At 38.4% G+C, this 16,073-nt stretch overlaps 1 protein-coding gene across 1 annotated transcript in view; it reads left to right on the forward strand.

Moving 5' to 3' along the window:
- Positions 1-16,073, forward strand: part of RELN (reelin) — a 243,611-nt gene that overhangs the window by 19,417 nt on the left and 208,121 nt on the right. Inside the window, exon 3 of the mRNA XM_026868008.1 lies at positions 14,597-14,732. Coding sequence (XP_026723809.1) covers positions 14,597-14,732 — 136 coding nt within the window. The remainder of the gene's footprint in view (positions 1-14,596; positions 14,733-16,073) is intronic.

A 16,073-nucleotide genomic window follows, 5' to 3' on the forward strand; every position in this document is an offset into this window, starting at 1 on the left:
GTCCTTCAGGAAAGAGTGAAGGATGAGATGTTCTTTCTTTGAGTAGTTATAGGGAAGAACCACATGACCACATCATAGCTCAGTAAAGCTCTATGGGAAAAACATAAGCCTCAAAGCAGAAGTACTGCTATTCCTGCATAGATCATCGAACAAAAGAAAGGCTTTCCTTCAGGAAATCTAATCTGGACAGAAGTCTCAAACTCTAAAATAAGGTTTTCTATGATATACTGGATTTTAAGATGTATTTAATGCACGAAAAAAAATGTACTAATATAACAACGGGAGCTCTGGGAAGGAAGCTGTGATCAGACTGGTATATTGTCTAGCAAACATCCAATTCTAACAGGACAAATTTATCTTATACTGTACTAGCTTATTCATTTTCCCTGTAAGAAGACATACTGATACGAACCATGCTTATATCTACAACTATACTTGTAGATATATAGTTATTTAACTATTACTTTCGTGTCCAGATGCTCTGAATCATTTCAGGCGCAGCTTTGAATATAGCAATGCATTCATTTTTATGAATAATACATCACATTAAAATGATCCATTTCAGTAGCAGAGATCTGTTTGTTTCACAGTGTATGTCTTGAAGATTATTTTCAACTTTCCTATACTACTATAGCATCTTTTGTTACCTCTATAGCATCTTTCAATTTCAAAACACCCCAAAGAGAGCACCAAAACCAACCTGCCTGCCCACCACTCAGAGATTTATCATGACCCCTCCAGCCTTTTTTTGACTGTCCTTAATGTTCTTCTTTAAACAATCTTTCAGTAACTCTTTTTTTCTACTTCAAAAGTAAATTAAATTTACCGAGTTAGCTATCCCTAATGGCAGGATTCTCCTAAGACAATCCACCCATGTTATATGTCTTGAAGTTGCTATTTTCACAGAGTGAATAGAATTAGTTATAAAAAGATTTAAAATCTCTGAATGCCACATCTGCAGTGAATACTAGGAATTTGTTTTGGCTCATAGACTGTGATCTCTAACAAGAGGGTTTGTTTGGTTTTTTTGATAGTCGGTGCAAACAAAAAAAGGTTCCTGCCAGCGAGAAAAAAATTTCTTTCCTTCATTTTCTTGGAAAGAGATGAATTATAGGGCTAGCTAAGGGGAATCAATCTTTTTTTTGTTGACTATATTAATTTTTTGTGCTCTGTAATCCTTACTATCAAGCAATGTTTGAAATTTTTGTGCAACTGAATGGGACATGTTATAGGTAGCCTTCTGGCGAGCCCATCACAGGCTCCTATCTCTCCACATTGTTTATAAAAGGAACATAACCATTTACTGTGTGAGGACTGGCTCATTAAGTATCTAAAGTATAGGTTCAAGTGGTCTGGACCATACCCGTGGGAGTTATCAGGGTCTAACAGCTTAAGTGTTTACTCAGTTTTTATTAAAGTTTTGCAACTTTATATATTCTTATCAGTAGCTGACTTAGGCAGCTGAAAGTTAATTTGGAAAGGCCCACATGAATCTAATTATTCAGAGAAGTGATTTCAGCATAGCCAGACTTAATGGTAAGATAGTTCAAATGGTGTAAGTTGCTGATATGGGTTGGATCTGGGCTTAGGTCACACAGTGTGAGAGTCTGTGTATTTGCATGTGATAAAATGCTTTATTTTCTTTAATTACTATTTTTTTGAAAAACCCTTAAATTTATCATTTAAGAAAGAAAAAGGAAAAAAGTTGGAATATTTTGCATTGGTTTTGGTCTTTCCATTATTACTATTTTTCTATGACTATCTGTTTTCAATTTAGATGTAATTTCCAAAGAACTATCTGTACTCTGTAGTACACTGCACAGAACTGTGTAACAATTACCTGCATGTATCTCCACAAAAACCCCATATACACCTACTTGCAGAGCGTCGGCAGCCCTTGGGCTTTTGACATATTGCCAGGACAACCTGCAGCTCTAGTTGTGCACTGCTGGTATTTCAAAATATTTACATGAAAAATAGATGACAAACTAATGATAGAAATTATTTCAAATTGAAATATGGTGATTCATTGAGATAAACTGAAAAATAAAATTAGACAGTGTTATGGAGTATATCAAACTTATTGCAGCCACAATTAATGATCACAAATGTTCTGCTATGAGTATTTTTTTGGGATATGGGACACAGAGGCAGGTTCCCCAGGAGGCCACCATGGTGCTGTCTTCAGCCTCACTCCAGAATGGCTCTGTTGCCATTTGGATTCACTCCAGACTATGAACGTAGGCTTCAATCTACCCAAGAAGCAGTTTATTCAATATGATTTCCTTCCTCAATGATTATTTGGCCACTGCACTAAATAATACTCTGTTATTCAGCTTTAGGATCCTCTGTTTCTCCAGATGAAACTACCTGGCATGTTTAGCCCATATTTGTAGATCAGTCAAACTTCCTAATCTACTCAGATTTGACAAGCATGTTATTTACCAGAAATACCCTCTTATATATTAGTTTCTCAAGGGGAGCAAGATCCAGAAGCACTAACTCCACTTATAAATTAATAGATACATTCCAAGAAAAGCATCAATATCAGAATAGAGAACATGAACATGTGGAGAAAGGCTAATATTTGTGAGAGCTGATGTTATAGTGTGAGACAACAAAGTTACAACTGCAAAGTATCTGGAAGTCCCAGCAAGAAAACATCTCAATTATCATACATGGCAGAGCTGAGATTAATTTAAATTAGGAAACCCACTAATTTTCTGAACTGCTAATATGCCTTGAACAAAAAAAATGTAGTTGAAACCTAGAAAGTCAAATTTCTCCCTTTGTGACACATACACTTTCCTAGTGATTTCACTGCTTTGCAAAACAATAATGAAGTGGGGAACTTTGCTGTAGGTTTGCAGCTCTCTGAGATATTTTTTCTTGTTAAGGACAGACTAGCAGGTCAAAAAGCAGATCTATGTTTTGATCTTCATATTTTTAGCTTTCTCTTTATATATTAATGGGACTGCTACTCTCTAGTGTAAGTCCCTTGGGTGTTACTTTGACATTGTAATTTTTAAACCTGTAGTAAAATCTCGAAACATTTACCCTACTACAGTCACAGCAGGGTTTGTTTGCTTTGAGAGGCAGGCTTTCAGCTAAGTGTTCATTCATGGAACTGAATCAAGCAAATTTTAAGATTAAATTCAAGTATCTATTTCGAAAACCTCCAACAGCAGCAGGAGTATCTGTGATGCTCTGCTCCCACTCACCCCCTACATGTCACAGCCTGGAGTCCAGATATTTTTTCCCACTTCTGTCCCAGATCCTGAAATGCAACTCAGACCTCTTACAGGTGATCATTTGCTTGGTTTTGTCCCCATATTGCCATAGCTCTTGATAAAGCTTTCTTCTTTACAGCAAAGCTGTGGGTCAGTTTAGAGGTCATGTAGTGGAGGTCCCACGCACCCTATTTCTGTAGCACGCTTAATTTTTGCATATGTTGTGTCATTAGCTGTTATCACATGAACACTGACAAAGCTTCACATGTGAAAATTGTTTTCTCTTTTAATTTTTTGCTCTGTAAGTTCATAGGACACAAACCAGAGAGGGGGCTGCAGACCTCTGCTACACCAACTCAATGGCATCTTTATTACAGCACTCCCGGGACAATATTTTAAGATCCTATATTAAATATTAAATTACTGGAGTAATTTAAGATTTAGTCATAAAGTGCTCTTTTGAGGACAAAGACTTCAATAACAGCAGTTTTTATGTCCCAAATCACTGTTCACATTGATGATAGTTTACAAGAGGGTTACTGTTCTTTGTTGCTTGCTTATATTTGCCTTTCTTATATCTGATCTGGAAGTGCTCTTGCATATTTGGAATTGATAATGTTTTGTCTAGAAGAAGTAGGTTTTAGTTAAAGGAATGAAATGCAGAATTACTTTCTTCTCTGCTTTTTTGCAGCTCTCAGCTGACAGTGTGTTGTCAGATAGAAATAAAAGTGCAGTGTTACAATTTTCTGTCTGTGGTATGTATGTCTTAATATATACCATATGGCTGCGGGGCAATGCACCAGATTTTTTCTCATGAGTGATTTTTTTCTCACTAGAGTTAAAAGTAATAATATGGAAATGAATGAGTAAAATAATTTGCTGTCCCTCTGGGCTAGTTGGCTGTGATTATTCTTGCTTATTTTACTGTGTAAAGTTTTGTATTCAGGTTTTGTTTCCTGAAAGTTTTGCTGCTGTTCATGGTTGTTAGCTTGTAACATGTTTTCTGAGGTGTCTCGTCTTCATGGGTACCGTTCTGCTTTCAGTGGGCAGAAATTCAGACTGCTGGGTATGCTGTTCTCTTTAGTAACTGCTTAGTGAAATACTTTCAACATTATAGTCCGTTGCTGATTAGTGGGTGAGTTGCAGCATGAAGTTCCAAAGAGTGGGATCGTTGAAGTATTTAATATAGAACAAATAGGAGGTAAGGGAAACTATTGCCCATTTCACAAGGGAAAGGGAGCAATTTCCAGACTGCACTGATCAAGATACAGTTTACTGTTTTGTCCTGTAATCATCACAAAAAAAAAAAAAAAAAAAGGTTCAAGATGCACAAAGAATTAAAGCAACTGTTTGGGTGTTGGTAGAAAAGGAATTTTTCTCTTTTTTTTGCCAAAATACCACAGAAGTCTGTAAATCACAGCTGATATTTCTGCTTTGGTGCTGAAAGAAAGCGTGAGAAATGTGTAACAAGGAAACACTTTGATTTTCAAACTCCAGCTTTACAGAGTACCTGAGCATCAAAACTTCTGCCTCTGTTCCCCCCATGCACGACCCTGGTGACAGTGAGGTGACACTGCTAGCCAGGGAATCACCCTGGCGGGGGTCAGTTGGGCACTGGTGGCCAATGCTGGCTGGCTTCAGCCTGCTGTCACAGCCATGCTGGCTGTCACCTCCAGGCACCCCTCTTGGTACACAGCACCTGCATGAGCACATGCTCACCCTCACAGGGATGCTTCAGCCCACGCCTAAAGCCTTGTCACCACTGCCAGCCAGAGTATTCCCAGTTCAGTTCTCCTGCACTGTAAAAACTGTAAATGTAATAGGTTTGTGGTTACATAGGAGGCAAATCCATCAGGTTTTATCTTGATACACCACAACATCTGTGGAGCATACAGGCAGTGTACAGGACTGTTTCCTTCCACTGCTAATGTAGTCAGGACAGAGATACTGGTGGGTTTTAGCCACTAGTGTTGAATTCTCAGCATAGTTTTAAAAAAAGAACTCATGGAATTGACAATTTTAATTGAGATTCCTACATTCAACCTACAAAACCGTTTTTCCTTCCCCACTTCTCCCTTACCTCTCCCACCAACCACTGTTCTATGGTTTCTCAGCTCCCTTCATCCCTTTGCAAATGCTGAGAATGGCCATGATGCCCATTAAGCAGCTTTACTTACAGTTCTAGTTTTTATATTTATGTGTTCTGAAGAACTTGTAACTCTTTCTTCAACTCCCCAAAAGGCAAACCAGTGTTCCTGTGTCGCTGGTATCAACTGTTTAAAAAATGCCTGCACACAGTATTATAGACACTAACTACTGTTTACAAATTGCATGTTAGAGTGGTTGGCCATGTTTAAATGTATGGAGATAAAACAATACTCTGTCATTGCTACAGATGGCTTTTCCCTCACAGACATGTCGCTTCCGCACACAATCTTTCTTGAGCAGATAGGAAAGGCTTTTATGAGACACCCCTGCCCCAAAAATCTCCCAGAGGCTCTGGGACTGGCCATACACCAGGTCACTTCAGTGTCCCAGCAAGGGGACATGGGACTGTAGGAGACCTTAAACAGCTTAACCAAATGCGGGCTCTGGTCCTCTGGATAGAAACTGCATTGTCTCCAGTTCTGTGGAGATGTTGCAGCCAGCGCTGATGAAGGACACACTGTGGCTTCTGTACACAGTACGTGGTTTCAAGTTGACTTTCAGATCATCTGAGATAAGAAATTGGGGAATAGGACAGAATAACTTACATCACTTCAAAACAGGAGATGTCTGTAAATGATAAATACTCCATATGGAAAAATACTTCCAGGGAAGTCCCCCTGGTTTCATTATTTAGTTATCTTTATTGATTGGTTTGACTGACTTAATTTGCTTTGGAGGAAACTATCAATTTTAAAACATCAGGGTTCACCAATAATGATAACAGATATAAAGTGTAATCAGTGACTGTGCAAGTGCAAGGAAGATGCTACACGCTGAGCATGTCCTTCAGTGACTGAGGCAGTGATAGCAATGTAGGGAAATGCAAAATATGTCTGCAGGCGAAGGATCAAAATAGAGGAAATGCATTACAAGGGCAGACTGCTGCCAGAAACCATTAAGTTCGTTTAAAATAAATTAAAGAGAGACTTAGGGTTTTGTTAGTAAAGCCTTGAAGCCATTATCCCAATTAGTTATACTAGGCTATAGAAGAGCAAACAGGATATTGGCATGTGTCACCAGCGCCAGGATAGCCAAAGAAGGGGTGTTGTCAGTATGCAAACCACTCGGCCCAGCCCAGCTAGAGTCTAGAGTTATGATTAGTTAAAAAAATTTTTTTTGGAAGCTACTGCCTTGGAAAGGATGCATTATAGATCTAATCAGGATGTACGTGTGTTATAAGTGTGTGGCAGTTACATTTTTATTGGGATGTGCAATTGTTTTCTAGTTGCTACACAGCAATGTTTCATTTGATGTTATTTGTACTGGTAAGCAGGGAGGCTGGTTGGTTCATGGCTTCATTTAAGTGAGATCATCAGCATAGTTTTGTCAGTTAAGACTGCAGGTTTGCAGTTTCACCTCTACCAAAGCAAATTCAGAGCAATTCCAGGGGCTCCAGCACTGCCTCAGTGAATTGTGACTGCCATAAGGAGAAGGATGCGGTTACTGCTGGCCCTGAGAATGAGTCTGGTGGGAGCAGATGTCTGGTGTGATAACAGGCGTGATAACTTTGTCACATTTGTCACTGGTACAAAACCTGCAAGCGGTGTGTCTGATGTTTGACTCCTGGGACACATATAAAGGTTTGAGAAGTGGGAAGAACCAGAATGTACAAGAGTTGCTCATACCGATGAGACACTCACCAGCCAAATACTATAACAGTAAAAAAACCCCAAACAAACCCCAAAACGTGTTTGCAAACCAGGGACAGCTGCTTTTCTGCAAGAGAGTAAACTGGAATACATTGCTAAAATAGACCTATGAAAAGTTAGTACAAAATGAAAGTATCAGCCTAACAGGTTTCTATAAAGAAAAATATAGAACTTGCTATTATAGGACATACTGGGGCTGTTAGGAAAACATTCAAAATAGATTTTGGCTCAAGACTTTGAAATGAGATTTTGTTAATATATATTTCAACAACACAGTCGCTTATTAGCATTTTCTATTTATATGACTTCTGGTCCCTGTTTACCATTACTAAATCTACTTGCCTTGGAGCACTTAGTACCGTGTTGCTTTCTATGGAGCACTTAGACTTCAGCTGTAAATTGTCCTCTCATCCTCCCTAACAATGGGTGGCCACTAACACGCTGCAGACCAGGGTCTCACTGCCCCCACCCCCTTGACTCATGCAACCATATCACACGTTACACAAGGGGCTCATTCAGTGTCTTGTGGAATTATGCAAATTAAAGGGGATGTTCTCCTCCCTGTGCACCACAGTTTCCATATGTGTAACTCCTGTTAGTTTTAATGAGACCGGCACTCATATATCCCTGAGATGAAATTATACCCCTAAGTGGGTTCTAATAAAAGGCTGCTCAAAAATTTTGATTAACAATACTTTACAAGTAGAACATTAAAAGAGAGATTAAACAGAAATATTCTCTCTTTCAGAGCAAATTTTTGTAAATCTGTACATTAGGGGTTCATTCCTGCAAACCTGTGTTTCTAGTGAAGTGTTCACTTCAGTAAGTATTCAAAAAATGTGAACATAAAGCACTGTTCTTGTTAGCACCTAAATGCCTCTAACCTGATCTGCTTCATGCTTGGATTCCAAATTGTGAATGTATCTCAAATGTGAGCTTGCAATAAATTTTTGTTTTCAAACCTATAAAGAAAACACATTTAAATTTTATATATGTAACAAAAGGTCATAAAACCCATACTGCTTGTCCCAAGTCCGACTCACTTCAGCACAACGGTACCCCCACAGGAGTTAGATTGCTTAATTCAGGCTCTACTTGGCTCCTGACCACAAAAGGAGTTATGGATTTTAGTGACAGAATTTATTAAGTTGTTATACACATATCTGTTCTTTTTCTACTGTTCTTTACCAACCTGTGGATAGTATTTTCCCCAACATGGCATATGCTGAAAGGGTTTATTATTTAATAATAAAGCAGTAATAGTAATAGTGATATAAACATGTGACTTAAAGAAAAATAAAGGTAATATATTGCCGGGTGAAAGAATGTATCTGACAGTTTCTGGTCTTTTATTTCTTCATGCTATTTAATAATTTATCAAACCATCCTGACCCTTAATTGATCACAAGGGCCACCAAGTGCTTTAGCGGTCTGTTACATTCTATCAAGAGAGATGTATTTTTCCTGTGAAGCAGAATGGAATCATCCCCCCAAATCAATCATCAACAACATAATTTAGCTAGGTAAGTGAAGTTCACTTAGGGTCAGATTCTGCACCTTTACTCACTTTGAAAGTAACTTGCATAGGTAATTCATATACAAAACAAAACCAAACAGAAAGAATCTTGATTTTCTTCCTACTACTAGTTCTTCACAGATTTTTAAGGTTTACATTTCAGAGTCCTGAAAGGGGTTCATAATAGTTTAAGGTTGTTGCTCAAATATTCTTCCAGTAATGAAAAATAAACCATTCTTTCACTTGGCATAGCATTCGGGGAAAACACAAATCCCATTTTTACATGTGTTCATAGGTAAGGATGAAAAAGGTCCTTTAGACATCCAAAGCAACTTAAGACAAAGGGAGGTGCCTAGCTCTGAAAATGTAGTCTGAAAGCTGCAGCTCCAACAGCTGTAAAATGCACTTGGTGTTTATATATATCCAGTGAATAGATTTTAACCTAAAACCTTCCTCAGGGTCTGTGCTTGAATTTCTGTAAATTGAGGTCTTGCCACCTACCTGTCCAACTGTGTCACAGTCTCTGTTGCTCCTCAGACGATGTGGAGAGGCACGTGGCTTTCCTTTAACTAGCAGGAGAACCCTGGTTCTGTGGTGAACCTGGAGACCTGTCCTACAGGGACTTTACTAAAAAAACAGTCTCCCTGTTAGTAGCCACCAAGATATGTCACTTGTCCCAGCACTCTTGCATCTGACTAGTGATGTCATATATGCCACAGAAGAGTGAGGGAACCTCTGTATACAATTAATCTTCAAATTCATAAAGGGGATGTGCTTCTGGGAAGAAGAAACTATGAGTGTACCTCTCTGCCAAGGTGATTGCTTTAAACAATAGATTGTTATAAAAAATGTGGCTACTGTCATCTCCTCATTTTGAAAAAAAATAACTGTCCTACACACAGGACCAAGGACTTGTTCTGAGAGAGCATGGGAGAAGTAATCTGCAGGTCCTGGTTTGGCCACTTTAGGATTAGTACAGGAGGTGCATTCTGGCACAGTCCTGTTTGCGCCACTCCCTGCTTCGTAACACCAGGCAGAACCACCTTTAGCTTGTGGGTTAATGGATCACCCTTCAAGATGCTAGAGCCTGGTGGAGAATGTAGGTCCCCAGCTCTGTTTCCTAAGGGAAAAGATTGTTGCTAGAACTAGGTACTTCATTTTTACATAATGCAAAATCTAATTTGAAGGTGTCTGTTTCTGACTTAAATTTATTATCTACTAACCAGGAATGATTACTTTCCCAAAGATGCCAGAGTGATTTGGTTACTTACGGCTTTATTTTCTTAGTATTTCATCAATATTTTATATTTGGCATTTTGCTGTCACTAATGTGTAACTTTGAAAATGGAAGCATGTAGCAGATAATCAGTTTAGAGGCAGCAAAACCAAAATGAGGTCATTCATTTTACACCTGTATTTAACATTAATTCTCTCCTTTAATATCGTACCCAATTCATATAATAAATAGGAAACGGTAGACTACTTATCATCTGTTTCAATGCTGGAAAGTCTTAGCCTTGACGAAGGATTTACGAGGGACCTTGACATGCATATGAGCCCCTTGCACAAAGTTCTCGTTTAGGAAGCTCATTTCTAAGGACCATATGTAAGAAGGATACGTCATGCTGTAATAAGGAACGTTACATAGTTATCGTGTGTAAGTCAGGACTATTACAGATCCACATTTCTCACAAAAAGCAGAACATTATTGTGACTCTTACTGCATTTATCTGCACCATTAGATGTTTCCCAAGCTCTGCCAGTAGAAAATATAATCTTTTGGCTTCCAGGGGCCCAGACGGCAGAATAGTGCCTCTCCTCTGTAGCTCTCCCTGTTGGAGAAGCTACACAACAAAGTGAAAGTAATAAGGAGTTCAGGAACTGCACTTGCACTTGGCCATATGGACCACCTAAACCAGGTGATCTTGCTCACTTTCCTGTATTACACCTTAAAAAAGAGGCAAAATATTTCCCTGCATTAGCTGCTACATCCCTACTAGTGATTCTGATTATCAATAAAATAATATTCCACATGTAAAGATTGAAGCTATGTATTTGTTATCAGCCTTTACCTAAGATTTTCCATTCAGTGATTTTTCTCTATCCCTAGATTTCTTGTATTTAATCTAGATCTTGAAATCTACCTCTACACATAGGAGTTCTTTGATTCAGTGACTGTAGATAGTGCATTGAATAGGGTTAAGCACTTTTTAAAAAGTTTACACAGTAAAACCAGCTGCTGAGTTAAATCTTGAGAGGGAACTGGGCATGTCTAGTTCCTCTCCTAGCAGTGCTGTTGGCTGGTAAAAAGCATGTCTGGGATTTGAAAGATTATACTGAGACTCATAAAGCCTCAGCACTTTTAGGCGATGGAGAATCTAGAAAGTGTGAATGTCTGAAACACATCAGTATGATGAGTGCACACTGTAAAAAAAAGAGGGAAAAAGAGTTCAGAGAGATGCTAATGGCATCTTTGCATGTAGCATTTTTTAGAGCTGTAGACGTGCAGCTGTCACAAACCTCTGAACATTTCAGTATTCAGTAAGTCACATGGAAATACTTGATTGTTTGCAAAAGTGTTTACAGAGCTTTACACAGACAGATCTTAAAATTTTACCTTAAGATTATCACTTTTCTAAAAACTAGACTTGAACATATATAGTTGTACCGGTCAACAGGACATGAGAGGGGGATGCCTGTAAAACAATGTTGACCTGAGCCAAGCCCCTTAAAGGAAGACAAGCTTCATCTTTGAAGCTGCCTGAGGTACATACGGGATATAGTTTTGTTCTGAGAACTGCTATATAATCAGGCTTGTCTTGTATTCATTTTATTTTTTGCAGCAAAATGCTGGTTAACATTTGTCCTTTGATTTTTTTTTATGGGGCAAACAGACAGGGAAGCAGCTTGCCAGGTTGGAGAGGGAATGGAGAAGGAAGAAGTTGCCTTCCATAGCAGGGTCTGCAAAAAGACTGGAAGCAAGAGGGGGAAATAACATTCTTTGTCCTTAATTTAGTGAGTTCTTAGCGTCCACTACATTTCTCAATTTTTGGCATTTTTATGATTTTTTGATCAGCTTTCCAGTAGGAATCTTCAGGGTTTAAGCATCAAAAAGGTTTTTTAAATATGTCACTCACTGCAGATTTAGTACTTAATTCTTGTGAAATGTTCTGAAGACCCTGAACTCCAAAATGGAGTTGATGTACCCAGTAAAGGTCCAGCAGATAAGGAGTGGTTGTTTTTATTGAAAAAATTATAACAACAACTTATTAATAAAATATGAAGATAAAATGGTGATAAAATAATAAAATGGAATTCAGAATATTCTCTGGACAATTCATTGACTTTTTTTTCTGAAAAAAAATTGAATGAGTTGTTTTTTCATTGTTTAGAATTTATTCTAGTCACTGGGAAGTTGTGCTTTTTTTAAAACTGTAAATCAAAGGAAAAAGAAATTCTCCACAGATGTTGTATGTGTTTGATGTATTAGACACATTTTTGCAGTCTACTGCCTGAAACCTAGGGAATTCATTAACTCACAAGTTGCTGCCAAGGAGGGAAGCGGTAACATTTCCTGAGCTAGTGTGCCTGTCCCCCAGCTGGGGGATGTGGTAGGGCAGTCTTTGTCCTTCCTTGTATTTGGCTGGCTCTGGAAAAAGGGGGATTTCTTCAAACTGAAGGGCTGTTCCTGTTTCTCCCCTGACAGCGTCTGTTATTTAATTAACCTGCTAAAGTCTATAGCTGGCTCTGTTTCCCATTCTGCAGCCAGAGATGATGACAGTTGAGAACTGGTGCTCTGCATCAGTCCCAGAGCCCCTGTCCCACACCACTGAAGTCACTGACTTTAGCACAAACTTCAAAGAGAGATGGAAAAGACCCACAGCTTTGGGAAAGAAGCAGAGTTACCACCTCTCACCCTCAGCAAAGCAAAGCACTTGCCTAAATACCACTCACCCTGCAAGGGACCTCTCTGGGCATATTTTGGACACATCTGTCTCAGCAGGGCACTGTTGGATTGACTTCAACAGTGAGACCAGGGTAATGAGCCTGGGCACCAGTCATGTGGGTTTCTTTGAGGATATTAATGCCACTCCTCCCAATTAGCCAAGGAAAGCAAAGCAAATAATCACTTAAAATGGCAGTACAGTGTGGCAAGAGATGACCAAACCTCATCGGCATTTAGTGTCTTGCAATAATCAAAAGTCAGTGAAATACCATCTCCCTGGATTTCCCTACTACTGCTCTCCAGAAAGAGGCTCCACCCAGGGGAGCTTGAGCCTTTTCTGTGGCTTTAACATCGCTTGGGGATTTGGGCTGGAAGGTGTAACGGTGCGAATGATGGAAAACCTCATATGTATGCTTCAGTGGGGAACTAATTGAAAAACCCTAAGTGAGAAGGTTGTGTCATTTATAAAAGATACGGGCATCACTGCCATCACAGATTGCCTCCTGTCATTCCTGGGACAGATTACTTAAACTCACTGTGGCTTCATTTCTCCCCTCACCAAAATTGAAGCTGGTTCAGAATTTAATAGCCCTCAGGATAAATAACAGATATGTAACCCTGAGCCATAGTCTGTGACCCTCACCAGTACCTGAATGGGGTTTCAGATGTTGCTTTTGATCTATAAAATGCTAAAAGGTTTGCTTGTGAGACAGTCCCCCCGTCCCTGTGCTGTGCTGCTGACATGGCAGTCCCTGGAGAGGCACTGAGTGGAGCGGTGTGCTTGCACCAGGGAGGATTCTCCCCCCTCCTTGGTGGAAATCTCTTGCTTGCAAACTCCTTCCACCTCTGAATCAGTGAGGGGTTAAGAGAAATTGCTGGGTTCACATTACAGAAGAACTGCTGTCAAAAACCATTGTAGAAGATTCTGAGAGGCAGAGATGGGTTTTATTTCTTTGTTGTTGCTTGAATTGCAACAAGTAAATATAATACCAGCCACTATAAACTTTCTGAGATACAATCACCTATCAGCTAACATTGACCTTGTTGAGCACAGAGGTACCTGCTACCATCCACTTTTGGATTCTATTAACAATGTTTCAGCCTATGTCACTATTTTCTGAACTGAAGGTTCAATATCTGAAGTAAGCTGGAACAAGGCATTTCCTTCTGATAAGTGCGTTCAAAAGAATAATTTCAGCATTTACTGATTAATGTACTAGGATTAAAGGTGTAGTAATCCACTCAAGTAAACCAAAGGGTGTTAAACAAACAACCAGGTTTGCATTAATTTGTAGGAAACTACAGGAGGGCTCTGAGAGTGAGAAGATTGCTGTCTGATATTGGTTTTTTGTTAAAAAATACAATTCTTTTGTCTAATGATGAACAGCACTGAATTCCAGGGGGAGGGATTAAGAGATGACATTTACATTGTTCCATGTATTAAAGGCTGATTCAAAAAAAAAAAAAAAAAATCAAAGGAATATATACTGGTAAAACTGCTGAAGGTTGCTGGGTTTATTTCAAATCAGAAGAAGAGTGCATGAATCCAAAGTTCATCTGCTTTTTTTCGAATAGATGTGTCTGCCTACTACAAGATAACACCTTTCTCTAAAAGCTTCATTTGGCTTATTAAAATATAGCATTTTTCCTTCAGGTTTTATTTTCTTTTAGATCTGTAATGGATAATGGGATAACATTAGTTCTGTAATCAGATAATGGAATAACATTGATTTACAACCACTGTGATCCAGCTCCTCCTTTAAAAAGGCAAATAATTCCTCTGGTACTGGTCTTACGAAGAATAACTGTAGTACATACATGGAGCCTGGTAGTAAATACAAAGCCAGCCGTGACTCAAGCAAAGGCCAGCACCAATGTTTTCACTGGCATTAATTCTAATCACTCAGTGGCATACTTCTGGGTTTTCTTTTTTATATTCCATGTGCCATGGTGAAACACATGGCAGATGTATTTCTCAGTCTGTTAGCACCTTGGGATGAGCCATTAACACGTGTTACTCTTTATCTCCCCTGTGTCTTTCTGTTAGGAATTATGTCTGACCACCAGTTTGGAAACCAGTTTATGTGCAGCGTGGTTGCATCACATGTGAGCCATCTCCCGACTACAAACCTCAGTTTTGTGTGGATTGCTCCACCTGCGGGGACGGGCTGTGTCAACTTCATGTACGTATACACACAATGCCTATGAGAAGATAATCGCTTTGGAGATAATGAAATGTTCTAACCTCCTTGCAGTAGGACCTTATGTCTGGATCAAGGACATTGAGTTCCTCCTGGCTGAAGAGGTTTTGTGTGTATTAGGACTTTATATTTCAAAGCATTTAGGAAGGAGGTAGTGTTTTGTAACATAGCATGTCATCTTAGAAATAAGGTACAAGGGCATCAAGCCTAGCATTTCAATAAGAATTGATTCCTTTTAGTTATTAATCATATTATCCTTTAAGTAGACAGCACATTTGAATTGACCATTTTTTTTTATCTGTAGCATTTAATGAGTTAGAACATCACACAGATGTATTATTCTGATTGTAAGCATCAACATAAAGTACAAGTATTTGAGAGTAATCATACTCAAGTATTTACTTTTCCTAACAATAAACACTTCTGCTAAATTCAGCTAGTTTACAATCTGAAAAAAAGGCAAGAGGTTATCCTTATTGTTTTTTTTGTAATTTGTTTTAAAGACAACAATATAGAGCCAACAAAATACACAGCTTAACATGTATTATTAGAATATATATTACTATATATTACTTTGAAATTATTTCTAATTATTTGTCCCAAAAATTTGGTAGATCAGATTTGAGGGAGGAAATACACCTAGAGTAGAGTTGAAAGTAGAAAGTATTTCAAGTTTGACCTGTTCATGGAGAAAAAGTCAGACTGCTCCCTAATTAGATAAGTGAACAGTTGTAACATTTTAGTGTGTGAGACTTTTTCTGTGTGCCTGGGACTGTCTTGTTTGTCAAAACAAATCCTCCTCTGAGTATTATTCCTTTTCTATCTATACTGGGAAGCTGCAGTGCCCCACATAATCAAGTTATTTTATTATTTAACATGTTGTAAAAAAAAAAAAAAAAAAAGTGAGTGACTTCTTTGAAAACTTAAGTTACTGATGATGAACACAGTACCTGTTGACTGATCGATCTGTGTCTTTGGTATTTCCCTTTTCCTACGTAATGCACTTCTTTTTTTTTGCCTATAGTGTTTCAGTATGTTATTTATTAGCTGCAATGACAATGTCAAGACATTTTTATTTCTAGCTCTCTTTTTCCTCTAAATGTCTATCCGTAAATTGGGGAAAAAATTAGTTTTGATATGTGGTAACTAACTTCTCTGGTATGTTGTAGAAGCTCGTGAGAAACAAATAAATTCTCAGAAGCTGTTTATAATATTTAAGATTCCCATTCACTACTTGACAAAAGTCAAATTTGATTGAATATTTGGGGAAATACTGTCACTGTTTTACTGAAATTCTGTGTCAGAAAAGTTAACCTCATAAAA

The sequence above is a fragment of the Athene cunicularia genome, assembly GCF_003259725.1.
Source record: "Athene cunicularia isolate RWA chromosome 1 unlocalized genomic scaffold, athCun1 chr1_part2, whole genome shotgun sequence".
NCBI lineage: Eukaryota > Metazoa > Chordata > Aves > Strigiformes > Strigidae > Athene > Athene cunicularia.